The following is a 24,754-nucleotide window of genomic DNA, read 5'->3' on the forward strand; positions in this document are numbered from 1 at the left end:
ATTCCTTTCCCATTCCCATTCCCATTCCCCTTTTATTCCCATTCCATTCCCATTCCCATTCCCCTTCCCCTTTTATTCCCATTCCATTCCCATTCCTTTCCCATTCCCCTTTTATTCCCATTCCATTCCATTTCCTTCCCATTCCCATTCCCATTCCCATTCCCATTCCCATTCCCATTCCCATTCCCATCTCCAGTTGTTTTTTTTGTCCCTGGGAGGAACCAGAGCCATTCCTGGATTTTCCCTCCCCTTGGATTTTCCTGGGTTTTGGGATGCTCCAGCACTTTCCACGGACAGGGATTTGCTCATCCCAGCCCTGGGTCACAGCAAACCTTGGGATCTTTAATTAACGCCCTCCTTGGCTCGCCGGGCTCAGCCAGATGGAGCTTAATTTAATTAGGAGATTTTAATTACCCACAATAGCAGGATTTCCAAAGCACGGACAGGAGCGAGAGGTTTCGGGATCAGCCCCAATCCCTCCCCTTGGAGCTGCCCATGGGATGCAGGGAATGCTGGGCACTGCTTTCCCAAAAATGGCTGGATTTGATCAACATTCCAAGGAATTCTGGTCATACTCAAACAGATCCCTTGGGAAACTCCGTCCATGCCCAAACTCCTCAGCAGGGGGAACGGCTGGGCCCGAGGGAGCTCTGGGAACAGCACCCAGGGATTTTTGTGCTTCAGGGATCAGAATTTGCCAAGGAATGCAGAAAACAATTCCAGAGGGGCCCCCAGGAGCTCATCCCTGCTCCCAGGGCTGGGGCTGCCCCAGTTCTCCCAGTTTGGGCAGGTGATCCCCCACCAGCTGCATGAAATCCATGAAATCCATGAAATCCATGAAATCCTTGCCTCTCCTGCTGCTCCTGGGGAATCAGGGATCCGGGGAGCTGCTGCTGGGAGCAGGAGGATAATAATAAATAAATCAAATTAAAATAATGAAATCAATAAAAATAAAATACATCAAGATGGCATAACAATTAATAAAAATTAATTAAATTATAATAATTATAGTGACATCGTTATTATTATTATTATTATTATTATTATTATTATTATTATTATTATTATTATTATTATTATTATTATTTCCAAGAGGAGCCCTCAGTGCCATCCTCCCCTTCCCAGGATCCCTCCTCATTCCATGCCACAATTCCCCTCTTCTCCCCAGCCCTTCCCAATTCACTCCCTCAATTAACAAAGCTCCTCCAGGGATTTGAATAATTCAGTCCCAGGGATGGAATCCGATGGAATGAGCAGCAAAAATCCCAATTCCACTGGAGCCAAACCCGGGCTGGATTTCCCTGCCCACGCTTTGCCCAGGAAACTTCAAAAAGCCAAATCCTACGGAGCTGCTCCTGCTTTATTTATCCAGTTTATTTTCCAAAAGCCTCCCAGGCCATTTATTTCCCCAATTATTTCATGTGCTGCTCTTTTATTTTTCCCTGTTTTTTTCCCCAGTTTCTTTTTCCTGCCCCACTCAAGGGAGTCTCTCCCCCTTTTTGTGCATCCACAGCACCCCAAGCTTTAAATTAAATTAAATTTAAATTAAATTTATATTTATATTTCAATTAAATTTAAATCAAACACACCCAAGAATCTGGGATTGCCAAATTTCCTGCAGCCTGAGCCTGGAACTGCAGCCAAAGAGCAAAGTGGGCAGCAGGTCAGGAAAGAACAAATAAACCCAACCAAACCCTCTCTAATTAAATGTCTTCATATTAAATTAACTCCCAAAAAAAATCATTGGGAACAAGGGGGGGGATTTGGGACACCAGGATGGAGATGAAGGAAAGCGGAGGGAGAATTTCAGAGCATAAATCCCAGGAAGTGGAGAAAGCTTCAGAAATGGGGTCCAAAAAAAACCAATGAAATGAAATCAAAATTTGCTCCATTCCCTTTCCTGGGAGAGCTCGAACAGCCAGGAAAACCCTGCAGAAAACACCTGGGACAAATCCAGGGACAAATCCAGGGACAAATCCAGGGACAGGGAAAAGTGTCCAGGTTTGGATGCTCCAAGGGGCTGGGGCTGTGGGCAGGGACAGGGCAGGGATCCAGGGATCCATTCCAGGGGGATTCAGGGATCCATTCCAGGGATCCATTCCAGGGGTTCAGGGATTCAGGGAGCCATTCCTGAGGGATTCAGGGATCCACGGAGCCATTCCAGGGATCCTGGGAGCTGTTCCTGGGGGATTCAGGGATTCAGAGATCCATTCCAGGGGTTCAGGGATCCAGGGATGCATTCCTGAGTGATCCAGGGATCCATTCCAGGGATCCAGGGATCCATTCCAGGGGGATTCAGGGATCCAGGGATCCATTCCAGGGGTTCAGGGTTTCAGGGATGCATTCCTGAGGGATTCAGGGATCCAGGGATCCATTCCTGAGTGATCCAGGGATCCATTCCAGGGGTTCAGGGATTAAAGGATGCATTCCTGAGGGATCCAGGGGTCCATTCCAGGGGGATTCAGGATCCAGGGATGCATTCCTGAGGGATTCAGGGATCCATTCCAGGGATCCTGGGAGCTGTTCCTGGGGGATTCATGGATCCAGGGATGCATTCTAGGGATCGAGGGATCCATTCCAGGGGTATTCCGGATCCAGGGATGCATTCCAGGGATCCCTGGAGCCGTTCCTGGGAGGATTCAGGGATCCCTGGAGCCGTTCCTGGGAGGATTCAGGGATCCCTGGAGCCGTTCCTGGGAGGATTCAGGGATCTCCAGAGCTGTTCCAGGGGGATTCAGGGATCTCCAGAGCTGCTCCAAGGATCCAGGGGAGAACAGGGGAAGGATTCACATCAAAGACGGCCCAGGGGGATGCGAGGCCCCCGTGTGATCCCTGAGCAAAGGGAAGAGCAGGAATTCAAAGCCGGAATTCAAAGCAGCAGCACGAGGTGCAGGCTCAGCGTGGCTCCTCTGGAAAGCTGGCGGGTAAAAATTCCCTGTGGAATTTGGAATTCCCAGCTCTGGAATGCTGATTGTTAAATATTCCATATGGAATTCCCAGCTCTGGAATGCTGATTGTTAAATATTCCCTGTGCCTGTGGAATTCCCAGCTCTGGAATGCTGATTGGTAAAAATTCCCTGTGGAATTTGGAATTCCCAGCTCTGGAAACTGATTGGTAAAAATTCCCTGTGGAATTTGGAATTCCCAGCTCTGGAATGCTGACTGTTAAATATTCCTTATGGAATTCCCAGCTCTGGAATGCTGATTGTTAAATATTCCTTATGGAATTCCCAGCTCTGGAATGCTGACTGGTAAATATTCCATATGGAATTCCCAGCTCTGGAATGCTGATTGTTAAATATTCCATATGGAATTCCCAGCTCTGGAATGCTGACTGGTAAATATTCCATATGGAATTCCCAGCTCTGGAATGCTGATTGTTAAATATTCCCTGTGTTTGTGGAATTCCCAGCTCTGGAAGGCTGATTGTTAAATATTCCCTGTGTTTGTGGAATTCCCAGCTCTGGAAGGCTGATTGTTAAATATTCCCTGAGGAATTCCCAGCTTTGGAAACTGATTGGTAAATATTCCATATGGAATTCCCAGCTCTGGAAGGCTGATTGTTAAATATTCCCTGAGGAATTCCCAGCTCTGGAATGCTGATTGTTAAATATTCCATATGGAATTCCCAGCTCTGGAAAGCTGATTGGTAAATATTCCCTGGAGCCCCTGTGTTTGTGGAAAAAGGAGGGACAGGAACTCTTCTTCCTCCAGGGATGGGAAATCCGGGACAGGAGATCCCTGATCCATCATTCCCTGGGATCCATCATCCCCTGCTCAGATCCCTCTGGAACTGCTCCCAGGGGATTTGGGGCTCATCCCAACATTTCCTGAATCCCACCAGGATTGTCCTGCTCTCCCTCCTCACCTCCCAACAGGCGCAGGTGAAGGGAAGGAGCCAGGGCTGGAGTCCTGCAGGAATCATTAAAAACTCTGGAATTTTGGCCTCACCTGCAGGGAGAAAGAACAGATTTGTACTGAAATTCCCTGTGCAACATTCCTAAAAACCCTCCCTGGCTTCCAGGCAGCTCAGGGGCGCCAGCAGGACACGGCAGAGTGAGGAGAAGGAAGCTCCAAACCAGAACAGAATTCAAAAAAATAACAACGAAAAGAAAAGGCCAGAGATACCACAGGGTACAAAATAGGAATTATTTATATTTTCCAAAAGAAAAACAAAAAGAGTTCCCAGCTATTGAAACATCTCTGCTGTAAGAAGTGACTAAATAGAAAGGGACAGGGCTGGCCCCAGACAGCCAGACCAGGTACAAACAGTGTAAGAATCACGGAGCAACTCAGGGACGTCGCACGCAGCCGTCAGCAAGAGTGAAATTCATCCTGGGGGTGGTTTGGGGTTTGGTTTTTTTTTTTTCTTTTGTTAAAAAAAGAGGGAGGAAAAGGGGAAATAAAGCGGGGGAAACGCCCCAGAGCGTTTCCCGCAATGTTTAAAACAGAAACCGTCGGTGCCGCTCTCGGCTCGAGGGGTCTGCAGTCCTCTCCCAGCACAGCCTTCACCGCCCCTCGTGCTCCGAGCTGACATTTCATAGAAAAAGGGGCTTTTGAACCATTTTTTTTTTTTTTCTGTTTGCAGTGGACACACAAGTGCTAAAACAGCAAATTCATCTCCTGGCCGAGGGCAGCGGGGCACGTCCAGCTCAGCTCGGCCGCCGGGACTTTGGGAACGTTTGCCATGAATCCTCCTGGAGGTTTCCTCCCCAAAAACCTCGGTGCAACTTGTGCCTTCACTCTCCCGAGCGAGCAGAGTCCTCTGGCCCGGGCATCCCACACACACACAGAGCCCCGGGCCGGGGGTCCCGGGGGCACAGCCGCATCCTGGAGGGCCTCAGGCGGGTGCAAGGGAACACACAGACACAGGGAATCGCAGGAACAGCCCCAGAGCCCACCCTCCCCCCTTTTCCCAAAGTTTCTCGGTGCTGTTGGACAAAGTCTGGATGTCGCACGGAGCAGCCTCTTCCCCCCAGCAACAGAGTCCAAGCTCCGCGGGCCTCGCCGGCTCCCCGGTGGTCAAGGGCTGGGCAGCAGCGGCAGCAGCAGCTGGGGCCGCTTCCAGAAAAGCTCGGGATGAGGGCGCGCGGGTTTAGGATTGCTTCAGCCGCTTGCGGGGCGGGCCCAGGAACGGGCACTGCGCCGAGGCCAGCGAGCGATAGGCCTCGGCCACCAGGTGGGGGTGGGACACCACCATGGACTTCCAGCCCGACGTCTCCATCACGTCCGAGGCGTGGCTGCGAACAACGACACACACGGGGCGGGCTGAGCCACCGGGGCAACTGGGAATGGGGTAACTGGGAATGGGAATGGGGTAACTGGGAATGGGACTGGGGTAATCGGGGTGAGGGACTGGGGCAACTGGGAATGGAGACTGGGAATGGGACTGGGGTCACTGGGAATGGGGTAACTGGGAATGGGGTAACTGGGAATGGGGTAACTGGGAATGGGAATGGGGCAACTGGGAATAGGGACTGGGGTAACTGGGAATGGGGACTGGGGTCACTGGGAATGGGGACTGGGGTAATCGGGGTGAGGGACTAGGGTAACTGGGAGCAAACTGGGAATGGGACTGGGGTAACTGGGAATGGGACTGGGGTAACTGGGAATGGGGACTGGGGTAACTGGGAATGGGGACTGGGGTAACAGGGAGCAAACTGGGAATGGGGACTGGGGTAACTGGGAATGGGGACTGGGATAACTGGGAGCAAACTGGGAATGGGGGCTGGGATAATTGGGAATGCGATAACCAGAAGCAGACCAGGATCAGGGACTGGAATAACAGGGAACAAACTGGGATTAGGGACCAGAATAACAGGGAACAAACTGGGATTAGAGACCAGGATAACGGGAGCAAACTGGGATTAGGGACCAGGATAATGGGGAACACACTGGGATTAGGAACGAGGATAACTGGGAGCAAACTGGGATTAGGGACCAGGATAACGGGAGCAAACTGGGATTAGGGACCAGGATAACGGGAGCCGCCCTCCAGGCTCTTCCCAGGGCCCAGGGAACCCGGGCGTTTCCTCCTCCTGGGCTCTCTCAGGTGTCTGAGGGGTTTGGCCCCATTTCAGGCTGGGAGCTCAGGAGGAAAAGCTGCAGCAGGTTCCAGGTGGGATGGCAGAACACAGAGCTCACCCCAAGGCCAGCTCTGGGCACAGGAATGGTTTAAATCGATATAAAAAGCACTGGAAGAAGTGCACCGAGTGACAGAAATGTTCCATTTATTAAAGCTTGGCAGGGATTTTCCATCTGCTGCTGGATTGAGAGCTGGAATCAATCCCTCAGCATCAAATCATGGAATGCTTTGGGGTGGAAGGACCTTAAAGCTCATCCAGCTCCATGGGCAGGGGTGGCTCCTGCTGTCCCAGGCTGCTCCCAGCCAGGACAATTCCAGGATCAGAACTCCCTGATCCTGCCCTGCCTGCACCTTCTGGTGACCCCAGCAAGCTCCAGAGCAGCTCCCAGGCTGTTCCCACTCTGGACAACCCCAGGGGACAGGACTGGCCTGGGTTTGGGGCAATTCCATGGGTGGAATGCTGGATAAACCATGGATCACAGGGAGGGAGCTCAAAAATGACAGAGCAGAACCTTCCCTGCATGGGCCAGGAACAGCTAAAAACAAATCCTGGAATCTTGGGGGTGGGAGGGAGCCCAGCCTTGGTTTGGAGTGAGCAGTGGGAGAAGAAAGGGAAGGGGGAAAAGGGAAGGGGGAAAGGGGAAGGGGGAAAGGGGAAGGGGGAAAGGGGAAGGGGGAAAGGGGAAGGGGAAAAGGGAAGGGGGAAAAGGGAAGGGGGAAAAGGGAAGGGGGAAAAGGGAAGGGGGAAAAGGGAAGGGGGAAAAGGGAAGGGGGAAAGGGGAAGGGGGAAAGGGGAAGGGGGAAAGGGGAAGTGGGAAAAGGGAAGGGGGAAAAGGGAAGGGGGAAAAGGGAAGGGGGAAAAAGAAAGGGGCAAAAGGGAAGGGGGAAAAGGGAAGGGGGAAAAGGGAAGGGGGAAAAGGGAAGGGGGAAAAGGGAAGGGGGAAAAGGGAAGGGGGAAAAGGGAAGGGGGAAAAGGGAAGGGGGAAAAGGGAAGGGTTTGTCCATCCTGGAGCAATTACTCACTAATTAATGAAGTCCACAGCCTGGGTTTTGAGCTGGTCTGCGCTGTGCAGGTCAGCCAGGATCAGGATCTCAGCTGCATTCTCCACGGACAGGTTACTGCAGAGAGCATCCTCACACATCACCTTCAGCCTCTCCAGGGCATACTGGGGGCAAAACCATGGAATTACACCCAAAATTACACTCAGGTACTGCCCAGGAGCCCTCACACATCACCTTCAGCCTCTCCAGGGCATACTGGGATAAAACCAAGGAATTACACCCAAAATTACCCTCAGGTATTGCCCAGGAGCCCTCACACATCACCTTCAGCCTCTCCAGGGCATACTGGGGACAAAACCATGGAATTACACCCAAAATTACACTCAGGTATTGCCCAGGAACCATCACCTTCAGCCTCTCCAGGGCATACTGGGACAAAACCATGGAATTACACCCAAAATTACACTCAGGTATTGTCCAGGAACCATCACCTTCAGCCTCTCCAGGGCATACTGGGATAAAACCATGGAATTACAGCAGGGAACACCTCAGGGGGTGGGAACCCTCCAGCTGTGCTCCTCCACCTCAGGTTTCCACCCAGGAACTCTCTGTGCCCTGAGCTGGGATCCATTTGTGGGATCTTTGCCATGGGATCAGCCCCATCACTATAAAGTGATTTTTTGATTAATTGATTTTAGGTTCTGGCTGAGATTTCCCCCCTGTCAAGATTGGATTTAAATGCAGAATTCCAGCTCTTGAACCCCATTTTCCCTCAAGCCTGGCTGATAACAGAGGCAGAGCACTCGGAGTTTTCTCTGGCAAATTGAGAGGGCAAATCAAATTTCTTTGCTAATCTGTCTCAATAAATAAAGCAGTTTATGGGGCCAGCCATGAGTTTGGATAATTGCCTGTCAGAGCCTCCAAATGTAACAAATAAAGCTGGGCACTCTCCTGCTGCAGATGGAACATTCTCCTCCATGTATCCACTTTTTAGTTTAATTTTTGCTACAAATAACTCATTTTTAATTACATTGTTGGCCCCGAGTGGCCACTGTGGGCTCTCAGCAGCAACATTTCCCCTTCCTCCTTTTTTTTAATTCCACCTCAACTCCCCCCAGCCTCCTGCACTGGGAGCTCCTGGAGTTGAATTTTGGTTGGTTTTGGGCTAATTACAGCTTTTTCCTAAGAGACAGCAGAGCTCTGAGGGAGCTGCCTCAGTCCCCGGGGTAAATATTGGATGCTTTATGTGTTTTCATGGAGGAGTTTTTTATTCCTGCTTTTAAGGCACACAATGAGCTGGAAAGGGGAAAGCAAAGCTGTGTTAAAAGGCAGGAAAGTCAGAATTAAAGCTCTCCCTGCCCTAAGTGCTGCTCCTCCAGTCAATAGCTTGGAATATTGGATAAACGTGGGGATGGTTGTGTGGAATCTCCTGGCTCTGATTCCCACCTCAATCCCAGCTGGAAGGGAGCTTTTCCCCCTGATCCAGCCTGGGATGGAGCTCAGGGACACAAAAGGGGCACAAAGCACCCCCAGCCTAAAGCCCCCAGCCCAGGAGAATCCCAGGATTCCAGGAGCAGGGAAAATCCCAGGATTCAGGCTCCAGATTGGACCTTTCCCTAGCACTGAGTCACTTCTAAAGGGAAAAAAAAAAAAAAAAAGAAGAAAAAGGGAATAGTTTGGGTTGTAAATGATGGATTTTTAAGGGTTAACAGAGCTTTCACTCCCATCTCTGGGGCTGCAAAGGGGAGGGGAAGAGCCCCAGGAATTCCAGCAGAACCCCAGGAATTCCAGCAGAGCCCCAGGAATTCCAGAATTCCAGCAGAACCCCAGGAATTCCAGCAGAGCCCCAGGGAATTGCAGCAGAGCCCCAGGGAATTCCAGCAGAACCCCAGGAATTCCAGCAGAGCCCCAGGGAATTCCAGCAGAGCCCCAGGAATTCCAGCAGAGCCCCAGGGAATTCCAGCAGAGCCCCAGGGAATTCCAGCAGAGCCCAGGGAATTCCAGCAGAGCCCCAGGGAATTCCAGCAGAGCCCAGGGAATTCCAGCAGAGCCCCAGGAATTCCAGAATTCCAGCAGAACCCCAGGGAATTCCAGCAGAACCCCAGGGAATTCCAGCAGAGCCCCAGGAATTCCAGCAGAGCCCCAGGGAATTCCAGCAGCTCCCAGGAGCAGCAGGGACTGGCAGTGCAGCAGGAAAACCAACAGCATTTCCCACTCCTGGATTTCCAGAGCCTCAGGGCTGACAGGAGGCAGGGCAGGAGGAGAACTGTTTGTCCAGACTCTGCTCTGCTCCGGGGATTTGGGAATAACCACATGGAAAAACATCCCTGGGTCTGCTCTGTAATTGTCTCCTCAGCCCAGCTCGGATCATGCTGAACAGGCTCTTCTGGGAGCTCCAAAAAAATCCTTAAAAATGAGCAGTAGAACAAAAATTCCTGATTGTTTAATGGGAAGATCTGCAGCAGAGTCCTCTGGAAGCTTCAAAAATGCTTAAAAATGAGCAGTGGGGACAGAAATCCCTGAAGGGCCTGTGCAGCTCCAGGTGTGCTCTCTGTCAATCTGCTGGTCCAGGGGTGGTTCCAGGTTTCCCTGGAAGCCTCAATTCCATGGAATTTGCCCATGCCAGGGCTCTGTGGAAAGGCAATCCCATGGCATTCCAGCCCCCCCAGCACCCAGAAATGCCCAGTTCACCTTGTCAGCAGCTGCCAGGAGATCATCAGCCATCTTGTCCAGGTTTGGGGCCTTCCCGGTGTAAATGAAACACATCATTTCCTTGAACACCTCGGGCTCCACGTCGTTGATCTCAACCCGGTTCTGCAAAGGGAAAAAGGAGATTTTTAGGGTCTGCCAGGGCTGCTCCTGCCCCAAAACCCTTCAGTACCAGAGGGAAATCGCTTACAAGGAGTTGAACTTGAGAGAGAAGGGGAGAAAAGGGGGGAAAGGATGGGGGGAAAGGAGGGGGGGAAACAGGAGGGAAAGGATGGGGGAAAAGGAGGGGGGAAAAGGAAGGGGGAGAAGGAGGGGGGGAAAAAGGAGGGGGGGAAAAAGGAGGGGGGGAAAAAGGAGGGGGGAAAAAGGAGGGGGGAAAAAGGAGGGGGAAAAAGGAGGGGGAAAAAGGAGGGGGAAAAAAGGAGGAGGGGAAAAGGAGGAGGGGAAAAGGAGGGGGGAAAAAGGAAATATGTGGATGGAGTAAGAACAACTCCAAGCTGTATCCCACATTCTCCACTTGTCCCTGTCCCCCCCAGCCTCCTTCCCAAGGGAACAAAGGGACAGCTGATCCCAGACCCCTCTTTCCCTGCTCCCTTCAGGAGCAGAGGTGTTCCTGTGTGAGAGGAGCAGCTGCAGGTGCCAGAGGGGGATCCCAGCAGGGAACATCTGAGCAGGACCTTTCCCTGCTGGGCTGTTCCTCCCCTGAGCAGGACCTTTCCCTGCTGGGTGTCCCATCCTCCCCTGGCAGGACCTTTCCCTGCTGGGTGTCCCATCCTCCCTGAGCAGGACCTTTCCCTGCTGGGTGTCCCATCCTCCCCTGAGCAGGACCTTTCCCTGCTGGGTGTTCCTCCCTCCCCTGAGCAGGACCTTTCCCTGCTGGGTGTCCCATCCTCCCTCTCCTGAGCAGGACCTTTCCCTGCTGGGCTGTTCCTCTCCTGAGCAGGACCTTTCCCTGCTGGGTGTCCCTTCCTCCCCTGGCAGGACCTTTCCCTGCTGGGTGTCCCTTCCTCCCTGAGCAGGACCTTTCCCTGCTGGGCTGTTCCTCCCTCCCCTGGCAGGACCTTTCCCTGCTGGGTGTTTCTCTCTCCCCTGAGCAGGACCTTTCCCTGCTGGGTGTCCCTTCCTCCCCTGAGCAGGACCTTTCCCTGCTGGGTGTCCCATCCTCCCCTGAGCAGGACCTTTCCCTGCTGGGTGCTCCTGCCCTGCTCTCACCTTTTTGCTCTCCTCCATCTCGTGCTCGAACATGGCGCTGAACACCGGGGATCGCGCTGTGGGGGCAATGGGGCACTCTGGGAATGCTGCATCCCCTGGGAAGGGCTGGCTGCCCCTGCAGCACCTCCCCAGCCCCCAGCCCTTCCCACCAGGCACTGCCTGGGGCGATGGCATTCCCAGAGCAGCTGTGCCTGCCCCTGCATCCCTGCAAGTGGCCCAGGCCAGGCTGGATGGGGCTGGGAGCACCCTGGGATTGTGGAAGGTGTCCCTGCCATGGATGAGCTCTGAGCTCCCTCCATCCCAAACCATTCCCTCCCATTCCCTCCATGCCCTCCATTCCAAACCATTCCCCCCATTCTCTCCTATTCCAAACCACTCCCAGTTCCTCCATCTCAAACCATTCCCTCCCATTCCCTCCATTCCCTCACATTCCCTCACATTCCCTCCATCCCAAATCAATCCCTCCATCCCAAAGCACTCCCCCCCATTCCCTCCATACCCCCAATCCCTCCATCCTAAACCATTCCCTCCCACTCTCCCCTGTTCCCTCCATCTCAAACCATTTCTTCACATTCCCTTTATCCCAAACCATCCCCTCCATCCCAAACCATTCCCTCCCTCCCAAACCATTCCCTCCATCCCAAACCACTCCTCCCATTTCCTCCATCCCAAACCATTCCCTCCATCCCAAACCACTCCTCCCATTCCCTCCATCCCAAACTATTCCCCCCATTCCCTCCATCTCAAACCATTTCTTCACATTCCCTCTATCCCAAACCATTCCCTCCATCCCAAACCACTCCTCCCATTCCCTCCATCCCAAACCACTCCCTGCATTCCCTCCATCCCAAACCACTCCTCCCATTCCTTCCATCCCAAACCATTCCCCCCATTCCCTTCATCCCAAACCGCTCCTCCCATTCCCTCCATCCCAAACCACTCCCCCCCATCCCAAACCACTGCCCCCACTCCCCCCATCCCAAACCACTCCCCCCCATCCCAAACCACTCCCCCATCCCCTCCATTCCCCCGGGCAGTCCCACCTGCCAGGATGGCTTTGTGGCCCTTGAACTCCTGGCCGGCCACGCAGAGGCAGCAGTCGGTGAAGCGCGAGTTCTCCCAGAGCCCGCCCAGCTCGTCGGCCAGGCGGCACTCGGGCACCTTGACCATGTTCATGGTGTTCTGGCCCGAGATGTTCACCGAGTCCTGCACCACGCTCACCTGGGGACAGGGACACTGCACTGCCCCGGCCCTGCGGAGCCTCTGCTCCCGGGGCACACCCACAGCCCTCACTTTGCACCGGGGATTGAAAACTGCCCACTCCTAAAGGATCCTCTGCAGAGATCCCTGCACCGGGGTGTCCACCCCAAATCCCAAACCCCACAAGCAGCTCTCCCTCCCAGCCCCACACTGACAGCACCTCCATGCAATCCATGAGAAGGTTTCTGAAGGAAGTGGAACCGGATTTTTGCTCTTTCCTGATTTTTTCCAGACACCACACCTGACCCAGTTTCTCCTTCCATCCTCGTGAAACTCCCCAATCAATAATGCAAGAGCCACCACTCCAGGGGAGATGAGGGACACATAGAGCTCCCAGAGCCCAGCATGGACCCCACAGGGCAGGGAGTGACCCCTCAGTGCCCTCCTGCTTCTCCTCCCAGGAGAGTTTAAATATTCCACAGCACAACTAAACCCCGCTCCAGACCGAGCCCAACAAGCCCCAGGTTCTGTCAGACAGTGAGGGAGATGTGGAGGAGGCAATTCCCAATCCCTGCTCCAAGGTGAGGAATCTCCTCCAGAAGGGCCCCATTGGGAGCCTGTGCAGCACCAGCCCCGTGGTTAAACCCAGGTAAATCACAGCTGCAGCAGAGGCCAATTAGCAAAGCTCGGATTAATTGTGCCCTGCTGCAATCAGGAGTGATGGAGGGGAAGCAGAGGGGAGGCCATTCCCTGGATTTGCTGTCCAGCCCAAGGTAAATTCCAGTTCTGTTCAGGACCAGTGGCCAAGAGAGAGCAAGGACAGCCAGGGAAGCTGGAAGTGAAGGAAAAAGGAAAGGGAAAAGGAAAAAGGAAAGGGAAAAAGGAAAGAGGAAAGGGACAAGGAAAGGGACAAGGAAAGGGACAAGGAAAGGGAAAAGGAAAGGAAAAAGGAAAGGAAAAAGGAAAGGAAAAAGGAAAGGAAAAAGGAAAGGAAAAAGGAAAGGAAAAAGGAAAGGAAAAAGGATCCTAGCCTTGGATGCCAAACTAGATGAGGATTTGTTTCTGCCATGCCAGGCTCTCCTTTCTCCTCCCATTTTGTGCTCAAGGAAGGGCTCCCTCCATCCCTAGGAATTTCTGCTGCTGATCAAACATCCTTGAGGTGTTTGTTCATTTAAACATGTGCATGATTATGATGGCCAAAAGCTGAAAAAAAAACCACCCCAAAAACAACCCAAAACCCTCCCAAAAATCCCAGCTGTCAAAGGACTTTGAAGCCCTTCTTTTATTCCTGAAAACACAGCAAAAGAAAAGACTCCTAGAAAAAAAAGTGCAGGAGATGCAAGGAGAGAACAACTTGTTCTGCTCTCTTCTGGTGAAAAAAAAACCAGCTCCAGGAGGGGGTTTGCAGTTAAAAAGACAATGGGAGTGAGGCAAAAGAAGCTCTGAAGACACTAAATTAGAGTTTCTATTTGCTCATTAAGGTTTTTCAACTTAAATCTCTGGGTTTGGAAATAACTGGCTGCATCTTCGCCTGGAATAGCACAAGTGAAATAATAATGATGTTGTAGAAAAACACAAACACAATGACCAGAAAATGGTGATTACTGCAAAATCCCCTTTTCCTCACATTTTTCTCCTTGCTGGCTGTGCAGACACATTGAAGGAAATAAAGAGAAGCTCTCTTTTATTGAGGAGGGCAGCTCCCAGTGCAGATCCAGGCTGTGATTATCCCAAGCAAGCTCCAAATCAAGGAGCACAAACAGAGGGATGGGAACACCAAAGCACCAGGAAATGATCCTCAAACCTGCCCAATTCCCACCATCATTCCAGGGAAAAGCCAAAAGGCAGAGGGATGAACCAGGAGGGGAAAAAGGCACAGCCAGAGCAGAGAATGCCAGGGACAGAACAGGCAGCAATGATCCTGACCTGGGAGAGGAGATGAGGCCAGCCCTGCCTGGGCTGGGGAGCTCTGTGGGGCTGGGGGAGCTGTGTGGGGCTGGGGGAGCTGTGTGGGGCTGGAGCAGGGCTGGGGGAGCTGTGTGGGGCTGGGGGAGCTCTGTGGGGCTGGAGCAGGGCTCAGGAGCTGTGTGGGGCTGGGGAGCTGTGTGGGGCTGGGGCAGGGCTCAGGAGCTGTGTGGGGCTGGAGCAGGGCTGGGGGAGCTGTGTGGGGCTGGAGCAGGGCTGAGGGAGCTGTGTGGGGCTGTGTGGGGCTCAGGAGCTGTGTGGGGCTCAGGAGCTGTGTGGGGCTGGAGCAGGGCTCAGGAGCTCTGGGGGAGCTGTGTGGGGCTGGAGCAGGGCTCAGGAGCTGTGTGGGGATCAGGAGCTGTGTGGGGCTGGGGAGCTGTGTGGGGCTGGGGCAGGGCTCAGGAGCTGTGTGGGACTGAGGGAGCTGTATGGGGCTGGAGCAGGGCTGGGGGAGCTGTGTGGGGCTGGGGGAGCTGTGTGGGGCTGGAGCAGGGCTCAGGAGCTGTGTGGGGCTCAGGAGCTGTGTGGGGCTGGAGCAGGGCTGAGGGAGCTGTGTGGGGCTGGAGCAGGGCTCACCTCACAGAACAGGGTCAGTTTGTCATCTGGCAGGAGCCCGTTGGCCTCGTCCAGCAGGAAATCTCTCCTGATGAACTTCTTGAAGCCCCAGTCCTTGCCTTGCACGAAGCGATAGGCGCGCTGGCTCTCTGTGGATAGGCCTGGCTTAACCTGGGCCAGGGGCACAGCAAAGCCCAAAGCCTGGCCCAGCTCAGCCCAGGAGGGGTCTCACCCATCCTAGAGGGGTCTCACTCACCCAGAGGGGTCCCACTCACCCATGGCCTTGGTCTCCTCTCCCTTGGCATTGAGGATGGAGAATTTGAACTTGGCCCTGACCTCGCTCTTGGGGCAGCTCACCAGCAGCAGGTACAGGGACAGGTAATCCTTGCTCTCCTCGTCCAGACCCTTGGGGTTCACACGTAAACACCTGCAAAAGGGGGGTTGGGAATGGCAGCAGGTCAGGGATGCCTCCAAAGGAAGGGCACTGTGGGATTTGCACATTTGCACAGCAAACAAGGGGAACACGGGGGCTGAAAGGAGCAGAGCTGGGGTACAGCTGAGAAAAACACCCAGGAATTATGGGCAGCCCACCAAATCCCTAAGGAAAAGAGCAGGGAGAAGGGCTGGAATCACTGAGAAGCCCCCTGGGTACCAATCCTCACAAAAGGAAAGTGAAATAAATAAAATGGAGGCAACGGGCTTGAGGAAGTGCAACAAATACAGAGAAATGGTTGATAAAATGCCACAGGAGGCAACTGCAAGGAACAAGGGATTTCTGGAAGGCTGGTGGTTCTTCAACAAAAAAACTACCAGGGTTAAAAGGAAAAACTCCTCCTGTGTGAAGAAAAGGCAGGAAGAGGCTCTTCCATGACCTGAAACATGACACAGAATCCACCAAGAACAAAAAGCAGAGAGATAATGAACAGCTCCCACACACAGGGACCAAATCCACAGATCCAGATGTTCCAGGGAGGGCTGAGAGCAGAGGGGACAAAGGTGACAGGAACAAAGGCAGGCCAAGGCAAGCACAGCTCTGCCACCCGAAGGAGGGAACTCACACTGTATCCCATGGATACAATTCATCCAGTGGGACTGAAAAGGAAAATTGTGAACCACTCCACAGCAGGATAAAACCAGGAATCAGAGCCCATGGATGCACCAGGACACGGCTCAGAGCAGACACAGGCTCTGAGCAAAGTCCACTCTGAGTTACTGGAAATGATTGAGGCCTCAGGGAAGATAAGGAAGGTTTAGAGGAAAGGGAAAGGCTCCAAATGAGGTCACCCTGAAGAGGCAGCAGCAATGAGAGGACATTGGCCTCATCCCTGTGTCCTCCACGGCCACAAAAAGCTGCCACTCACAGAAAGGGAATTCACAGCAGGAGAAATTCACTTTGGAACCCCATGGAGTATGAGGGGCTGGAACTGGGAGGGTGATTTGGGCTGTGCAGCCTTACCACAGAAATCTGTCCTGAGGGTAAATATTGGTTTGTGTGCAAACACTGCTGAGCCATCGGGGCTCTCAATCTCAGGATTATGATGCTCCCATGGACTCCCCAAAGCCCAGCCCAGCTGGGATGAACCCCTCTCCCTGGGCCTCACCACTTGAGTTTGTCGTTGGCTCCAGAGGAAAAGGTCGAGCTCTTGATGACCTCCCCCATCTCCTCCCGGCAGAAGCTGAAGTTGTTGATGGTCCACATGTAGGAGAACTTCACCACCTTGATCTGGATGGAGACAACAGGAGCTTTGGGTCAGCCCTGCCCATCCCACAGGGACCAGGTGCAGCCCCCCAGCTCTGGGTGGGGGACCTGGAATTGCAGGAATGGCTCCAGGGGCTCCTGCAGGGCACAGGGAGCATCGGCTGCTCCTGTGTGACAGCTGCAGTGTGGGGCTGGTGGAACAGCTGTGTAAATGCTGTGTAACTGCTGTGGAGCTGCTGTGCAACTGCTGTGCAACTGCTGGGATTGCTGTGGAACTGCTGTGTAACTGCTGTGCAGATGCTGTGCAGATGCTGTGCAACTGCTGTGCAACTGCTGGGATTGCTGTGGAACTGCCCTGTGTGCAACTGCTGTGATTGCTCTGTGTGGAACTGCTGTGTGTAACTAGAGTGTGTAACTGCTGTGTGTGACTGATGAGTGTAACTTCAGTGTGTAACTCCACCATGTAAATGCCCTGTGTGTAACTGCAGTGTGTGATTGCTGAGTATAACTGCTGTGTGTGGTTGTTGTGTGTAACTAGTGTGCAACTCCCTTGTGTAAATGCCCTGTGTGTAACTGCAGTGTGTAACTCCCTGTATGTAAATGCAGTGTGTGTAACTCCCTGTGTGTACCTGCACACCCAGCAGGCCCCACAGCCCCCCAGATTCCAGGAACACAGCTCAGGAATGCAGCCCAGGGCAGCTGACCTGTGTGTAACTGCAGTGTGTAACTCCCTGTGTGTAACTGCAGTGTGTAAATGCCCTGTGTGTAACTGCAGTGTGTGTAACTCCCTGTGTGTAAATGCAGTGTGTAACTCCCTGTGTGTAACTCCCTGTGTGTAACTGCAGTGTGCGTAACTCCCTGTGTGTAAATGCAGTGTGTAACTCCCTGTGTGTAACTCCCTGTGTGTAACTGCAGTGTGTGTAACTCCCTGTGTGTAAATGCAGTGTGCAACTCTGTGTGTAACTCCCTGTGTGTAACTGCAGTGTGTGTAACTCCCTGTGTGTAAATGCAGTGTGTAACTCTGTGTGTAACTCCCTGTGTGTAACTGCAGTGTGTAACTCCCTATGTGTAAATGCAGTGTATGTAACTCCCTGTGTGTAACTGCAGTGTGTAACTCCATGTATAACTCCCTGTGTGTAACTGCAGTGTGTAAATGCCCTGTGTGTAACTGCAGTGTGTAACTCCCTGTGTGTAACTGCAGTGTGTAACTCCCTGTGTGGAAATGCAGTGTGTGTAACTCCCTGTGTGTAAATGCAGTGTATGTAACTCCCTGTGTGTACCTGCACACCCAGCAGGCCCCACAGCCCCCCAGAGCCCAGGAACACAGCCATGCTGTGCCGTGCCATGCCGTGCCATGCCGTGCCATGACATGCTGTGCCATGCCATGCCATGCCGTGCCATATCATGCCATGCCATGCCCTGCCATGCCAGCTGACCTGTGTGTAACTGCAGTGTGTAACTCCCTGTGTGTAACTGCAGTGTGTAACTCCCTGTATGTAAATGCAGTGTGTGTAACTCCCTGTGTGTACCTGCACACCCAGCAGGCCCCACAGCCCCCCAGAGCCCAGGAACACAGCCATGCCGTGCCATGCCGTGCCATATCATGCCATGCTGTGCCATGCCATGCCCTGCCCTGCCATGCCATGCCATGCTGTGCCATGCCATGCTGTGCCATGCCATGCCATGCCATGCCCTGCCATGCCAGCTGACCTGTGTGTAGCACCAGCTCTCGGCCACGGGCCCGCTGGACATCTCTGCCGGAGGGGGGGGACTCGGCACCCTGGACATCGCCAGCTTGGAATCGGGCAGGGCACAGGCACGGGGAACGGAGCTCAGGGGCACCTGGGAGAGACAGGAACACCAAAATCAGCGTGGGAATGGGGCTGGACTTCACCTGGAAGGGAAAGGAATCATAGAAATCAGGAACCAGCATGGAAATGGAGCTCAGCTGCACCTGGGGAAAGAGAGGAACACCAAAATCAGCGTGGGAATGGGGCTGGACTTCACCTGGGAGAAGGAGGAACCACAGAAATCAGCGTGGGAATGGGGCTGGACTTCACCTGGAGGGGAAAGGAACCACAGAAATCAGGAGCCAGCATGGAAACAGAGCTCAGCTGCACCTGGGGAAAGAGAGGAACCATAGAAATCCACATGGGAATGGGGCTGGACTTCACCTGGAGGGGAAAGAAACCACAGAAATCAGGAACAAGCATGGAAATGGAGCTCAGCTGCACCTGGGGAAAGAGAGGAACACCAAAATCTGCATTGGAATGGGGCTGGACTTCACCTAGGGGGGAAAGGAACCACAGAAATCAGCAAGACTTCACCTGGGGGGGAAAGGAATCATAGAAATCAGGAACAAGCATGAAAACGGAGCTCAGCTGCACCTGGGGAAAGAGAGGAACCATAGAAATCCACATGGGAATGAGGCTGGACTTCACCTGGGGGGGAAAGGAACCATAGAAATCAGCAGCCAGCATGGAAATAGGGCTGAAATTCACCTGGTGGGGAGAGGAACCCCAGAAATCAGCGTGGGAATTGGAGCTCAGCTGCACTTGGGGGAGAGGAACCCCAGAAATCAGCGTGAGAATGGGAGCTGAACTGGGAGGGTCTCCCTGGGGGGAGAGAGGAACTAACAAAATCAGCAACCAGAATGGGAATGGGAGCTGAACTTCACCTGGGGGAAACAGAGAGAGAGACAGAGACAGAGATGAGCCACCAAAATCAGCAACCAGAATGGGAATGGGAGCTGAACTCCACCTGGGGGAAACAGAGAGAGAGACAGAGACAGAGATGAGCCACCAAAATCAACACCCAGCACAGAAATGGGGGCTCAGCTGCACCTGGGGGCACAGAGAGGCTGCCCCCATCAGAACTGAGGACAAATCAAAGCAGCCCCAGGGGTTCAACCTCCCAGGACACAAATTCCTGTCTCCTCTCTAAACACCTTCACAAGGTGATGTTACACTGGAAGGCTCCATTGAAAGGTTTCCAGCAAACACAAAGCAGCCCAAAGGGCAGCCTGGAGGCCAGGATGGAGGGGTTTGGCACAGGGAAGAGCCTGGCTGAGCCTTCTGCTCATGGCTTTGTGTCCTGCAGCACCTCACACACAACAGGGCCAAGGATCCCTCCAGCAGGAGCAGCAGCCAGGGAAGGCAGGCAGGGATTTTGGGATTTTTGGGATTGGCCACCTGTCTGCACGCTGAGCTACAAGATGGTCAGGGATGGAAAGGCTTCAGCAGGAGGAAATGCAGGGAATGAATAAATCAACCATGAGAGCAGGCTGTGAAACTGGATTTTGTGGTTAAAATTGCAGTAAATTTCGGTGATTTAGTTTGTAACTAACACCTTTAGGCTCGTTGCCACACGAGGTATTCTGATCTCTGAAAATAAAAATTCTATTTAAGAAGAGTTAAAAGGATAGATAAAAAAAAAAGACATAAAATAACTTTGGAACCCCCTGAAACAGTGATTCCATGGCCCTCCACACACCCCTGGCCAGAAGGTGGGAATGAAACCTGCAGCCACAATGGAATTCTCCATTGGCTGGGTCTGCCTGCTCAGGACACCTCAGGTGTCACCGGGTGCCACCTCCCCAGCGGTGCTGGCACCTCTGCACTGGAGCTGGATGGAAAAGCAAGGCAGGCACAGAGCTCTGAGGGAAACATTTGGGAAATAATTCAGACCCCAGGGCTCAGGAGAGGCAGGGACACACGTCAGGCACAGGCAGAAATATCAAAACACAGGAAAGAAAACAGAAAACATTATTTTATGGCCCCCTGTGTACAGGGAGAGTTTGCTACTCCTTGGCTATAAATAACAAACTCCTGGCTCGGGACAGAGCTGGAATCACAGCTCAGAGCAGAGCGATTCTCAGCCCACTCCCAAGCACTTCCAGATGGAGACATTGGATCCCAGGGCAGAGCCAGAGCACCTGGGGAAGCACAGGAAATGTTCCCTTGTCACCCTGGCCTGCCAAAACCCCCTCTGGGCTCCACAGCTCAGCTCTGCCTTCAGCAGGGAAATCCTGGGACCCCACCTGCCACAGGTGGGCACAGAAACCCAACCAACAATCCCAGAACCGACTCCAAAATCACCAGATTTTTGGCCCAAAATTCAGTCATTTTCTGCCTCTCAGGATAAACCAACTCCCTCCTGAGAAACACAGCAGAAATTCCTGGGAATTTCCACTTCCAGCCAGGTTTACCCACAGAAAGGGAACTCAGGGGAGGCTGGGAAGGAAGGAGATTTTTAATTGAGGGGTTCAAAAGCTGAGTGGCTGCTCCTGGGGCCAGCAAAGCATCAAAGAGTGCCTGGGAACAGCGCAGGGAGAGGGAGCAGGACGGGATCATGGAGCAGGAAAACAGGGACGAGGCAGGAAAAGCTCCTTTACTCCCTGCTCCCTTCAAAGGCTCGGGAAGGACAGCAGAAGGTTGGCTTTGGACCAGGAAAAAGGGGAAAAGGGCAGGGAATGGAAGGGCAGGGCCCTGCTGAGACACAGGGGGGCTGTCCCCTCTGAAATCCCAGACAGGGATTTCACCTGGGGAAAAGTCTCTGCCTGACACCACCCAAAATGTCCCTGAATGGCATCAAACTCAATGTTGATACCCTGAGCACTCCAGAGTACTTTCACCAGTGTTACTGACCTTACAAGAGCCCTGATCTCTAAAATGAGCCCATTTTCAGATTAACCTCTGCACCTGTGCTGTGTCTAATTCCGTCCCAGGTGTGCACAAGGCCGCTCTCTGCTGCTGGGAAATGATTTCTGTTATCACAGGTTGGATCAATTTTCAAAGCCCCAGCGTTGCTGTGTTTGATTCACAGCCCGAGTGTGACACCAGACCCAACCTTCAAATGCACAACTTTAACCTTGTGTTTGTGCCCAAAGCCATTTCCAAACCCTAAACCAGAACTTCCCATGAGGATCTGTAACACAGGTGGAGAAAAGCTGAGCTGAGGTCTTAATGTGAAAATTTCAGCCCTATTTTCTCTAAAATCAGCAGATCCTCCTGGGTTTGGCATCCATGGCCAAACCAGCACCTTCCAGATGGGAATGTTTAATCCCTGCCATGATCCCGACTTTATGAACTCTACAGATGCCTAAAAATAAACTTTATAAATTCCACAGATGTCTAAAATTCCCTGGAGCTGCGAGGCCAGCGACACCTCGGATCACAGCAGTGCAAGCCCTGCCTGCAGCCAGAGAATTCCCTCCCAGGAATTCCCCAGAGTTCCCCCAGGCACTGGCCACAGCCGGTGCTTTGGTGCCTTTCCAGCCCTAAAAACATGAAGGGAAAACCCCAAAACAACGCCAGTGCCCCCAGTTCCAGCTCATCCCTGCTCCTCCTCCTCCTCCTCAGCCGTGCACAGCAGCACAGAGACTTCCAGAACCTCTTGTGGAACAGCACAAAAGCCACAGGGATCACCCACAGCTCCTGGCCCTGCACAGGACATCCCAAAATCCCATCCCAGGGCAGCCTTGGGAATGTGTCCATTCCTTGGGGAGCTGTTCCAGTGCCTCACCACCCTCTGGGGGAAGAGCTTTCCCCTAAAATCCACCCTAAATCCCTACAATCCACCCCAAATCCCTCCTGCCACAGCCCTCGGGTGCTGTCCCTGCTCAGCAGAGAGAAGAGCTCAACACTCAATTACCACTCAGATCCTTCCTCCCACAGCAAGCACTGCAGGGACATTCGAAAACACAAAAACAACAACAGAAAGAATCCAGTCTGTTTCCAGCTGAGCCTCTGAACGCCAGCAGCTCCTCTGCCTCCTCGGGGGCACAAACACCTCCTGCCCCATCAGGTGTTTCTGGGCCTGGCCACACCTTTCCATCCCAGGGCTCCCAGCTCCAAGCACAGGCTCCCAGCAGCAGCTGCTGGGCTGAGGATGAAGGAGCAGCTCCCTCACTAGAAGGGTTTTGGCCGTCCCTGTTTGTTTATTTTGGGTTTTCTCCATTTCCCGACAGGTTTGTGCCGGGAGCAGCAAAGCCCAGCAGAGCGAGGCTGAGGAACCAGAGGGATCTGAGGGATCTTACATAACCCTGGAGCCGTGCAGCAGGGCTGGCTGGGGAGCAGGGATCCCACAGAATCCCCTGCGATTCCCAGCCTGGAGCTCCCCCAGCACAGCAGCAGCTCAGGGAGCAGCAGCACTCGCAGCTCCCTGCAGGGTCACCCTGGCATGGGATGGTCCCAGGTGGGCAGAGTGGGCAGCAAACCCCACTGGGCACTGCCAGGAGCCAGGCTGGGACGTGCCAGGCACAACAATCCCAGCCAGGAGAGGCTCAGGGCACTCCCAGATTAACCCCGGTGCAAACTGGGCCAGGAGCTGCTCAGGTAACTGGTTTAACATTGAGCAGGGACATGGGCAGCACTGGTGCCTCCTCCACAGGAAACCAGCAGGAAACTGGAGAAATGATGGCACAAAAATCGTGGGTTTTTTAAGCACTTCGGTGTGGGCTGGGCTGGCAGTGATGCCCTCACTTTAACCCCACTCCCTGACCTGTGTTTGTGCCCAAACCCCCGGGATTTTGGGGAGAAAAAGGGTGGTTTTATAACAGGAACTCCACTCCAGCGAATCAGGCTGTCACAAATGTGGCAGCAGTTTCCATTTGACGGGCACAGTTCTGTGCCACTGTCCCCTGCTGCTGGAGGGACAGGATCACAGCCTCCGGGCATTCTGCTGCTGGGCTGTCCTGAGCTCAACCCTACCCATAACAAAGTAACAAAAAAAGGAAAAAAAAAAAATCTGTTTTTTTCTTCAGGTTGCAACAAAACGAGGGAGAAAATGACACCAAGTCGTTGTGGGCAGCTGGTTGGAAAATGTCACTGAAAGAGAAATCAGGCGGATGTTTTACTGAAATAATTCAGGGTTTAGAGTTCTGCTTTATAAAGCATAAATAAGTGTCATTCCTCAAACTCTCACAGGGCTTCACAACAAGCCACCACTTAGAACTCCAAAGGCAAAGTGGATAAAAGAGGAAATGAGGGAAAAGTGTTTCTTTTCCTTATGTCAAGAGGATGCTGTAGAACCACAACACGAACACATTCAGCCATGCTGAGTTGGAGAGAGCTGACAGCCGATCTCATCACACCTGAGATCTTCCTGCCCCTCGAAGAACTCCTGTCAGACCCAGACAATCCCATCTCCCACTCCAGGCGCTCTGTTTTCCCTTTGCAGCACCAGGAATGCGGACGATGCTCGGCAGCAGCAGCGGCAGCGCTCCAGGATGGCCCCAGCTCCCCGGGAAGGGGAATTATTTCCCTTTCCACACTGCAGGATGATGCACCATTTCCTCCAAACAGCACCACAGGCCCGACACTCGGCCGGGGAGCAGAGCCGCGATCCCGGCTCGCATTCCCAGCGATCCCAGCTTGGCTCCTGCCTCGGGGACGGGCTCACACCGTGGCCAGGCCACAACCTGTCACCCCTGAGCGCTGATGCTGCTGCTCCTCATCGCAGCGCTCCCACTCCGGCCCGCTCCTCTCTTTCCCACTCGTGCTCCCTCAGCCGGCTCCAGGCTCCCCATGGCCCCTGTCCCCCAGCCTGGCGATCTCCAGGAATCCCCGCTCCAGGTTTTTCCCCAACTTTTCCCCGCCGCCCGCCCCCCTCGGTCCCTCAGGCCCTGCGCTCCCCCCCCCCCCTTACAACTCCTTCCCCTCCGCTCTCACCTCGCGGCCCGAGGAGCGGCCCCGCCGGCGGTGCGGCGCTGCTGGGAGGCCGGAGGGAGGCGGGGAGCGGTGGCCGGGCAGGTGCGGTGTGTGGGGACGGCCCCGGACCCCGCAGCCCCCTCAGGAGACCACCAGCAGCTAGGGATCACTATTTGGCAGCATGTCCTCCCGGGCCGGTCTCCGCCGAGCGCGACCGGGGGATCACTATTGCGCAGGTGCCCGCAGCAGCTCAGCGCGCATGCGCGCGGTGCCGGGGCGGCGGGGGGGGCCGGGATATGGCGGTGCCCTGCGCTCCCCTCACGGCTGCGCACGCGCACTGCGGGACTGACGCCGCCGGCCACGCCCACCACCTTTTATAGCCGTGCACCCGTCGCGCGAGACCGCTCCCCCCGCCGCGAGCACGCGCGGCCGGGTCGGTTCTTGCGCATGCGCTGTGTCTGAGACCCCTCTTTGTGGCAGGTCCCGTCCCTCCTGCGCTTTCACGCTGAGATCACTTTGTGGCAGGCGTGTCCTGGCGGCTCTGCCCCTCTGGTCCCCTCTGATGAACGCTCGTCTGGCAGCGCCGCGCAGCGTGCGCCCTGTGCCTCGCTGGCCCCACTGTTCCCGTTCGGCACCGGCTGCTGCTGTCGCAGTGCCGTTCCACCGCGGGGTCGGCGC

At 53.9% G+C, this 24,754-nt stretch overlaps 1 protein-coding gene across 6 annotated transcripts; it reads right to left on the bottom strand.

The window, feature by feature from the left end:
- Positions 1–387: 387 nt before the first annotated feature.
- SPOP (speckle type BTB/POZ protein) lies at positions 388–24,396 on the bottom strand. Of its 6 annotated transcripts, none has more exons than XR_011683011.1 (11): positions 24,098–24,395; positions 18,138–18,269; positions 16,330–16,451; positions 15,004–15,155; positions 14,750–14,877; positions 12,052–12,229; positions 11,009–11,064; positions 9,779–9,901; positions 7,109–7,251; positions 3,869–3,951; positions 388–890 (listed from the first exon to the last, which is right to left on the bottom strand). XR_011683011.1 is itself a non-coding variant. In XM_071451014.1 (10 exons), exons 2-10 carry the CDS (start codon positions 18,213–18,215, stop codon positions 5,096–5,098), a joined length of 1,125 nt encoding a protein of 374 aa, XP_071307115.1. In that variant the 5' UTR covers positions 18,216–18,269; positions 24,098–24,393; the 3' UTR covers positions 4,136–5,095. The 6 variants fall into 6 exon arrangements, 4 of the variants coding, with proteins under 4 accessions (XP_071307115.1, XP_071307116.1, XP_071307117.1 ...); XR_011683012.1 differs by having other exon boundaries at positions 388–893; XM_071451014.1 differs by lacking the exons at positions 388–890; positions 3,869–3,951 and adding an exon at positions 4,136–5,240 and having other exon boundaries at positions 24,098–24,393.
- Between the last annotated feature and the right edge of the window lie 358 nt (positions 24,397–24,754).

This window comes from Agelaius tricolor, unplaced genomic scaffold (genome assembly GCF_023055355.1).
Source record: "Agelaius tricolor isolate 1412-34295 unplaced genomic scaffold, bAgeTri1.0.p SCAF_31, whole genome shotgun sequence".
In the NCBI taxonomy this organism is placed as follows: domain Eukaryota; kingdom Metazoa; phylum Chordata; class Aves; order Passeriformes; family Icteridae; genus Agelaius; species Agelaius tricolor.

Bases quoted from the DNA above. Each gene is read 5' to 3' on its own strand.
- SPOP (XM_071451014.1), bottom strand. From the start codon at position 18,215: ATGTCCAGGGTGCCGAGTCCCCCCCCTCCGGCAGAGATGTCCAGCGGG. The intron at 15,156-16,329 runs GTGAGGCCCAGG...CCCCTTTTGCAG, and splicing joins GCCAACGACAAACTCAAGTG to GTGTTTACGTGTGAACCCCA. The intron at 11,065-12,051 runs GTGGGACTGCCC...TTGCCCCCACAG, and splicing joins CCACAAAGCCATCCTGGCAG to CGCGATCCCCGGTGTTCAGC.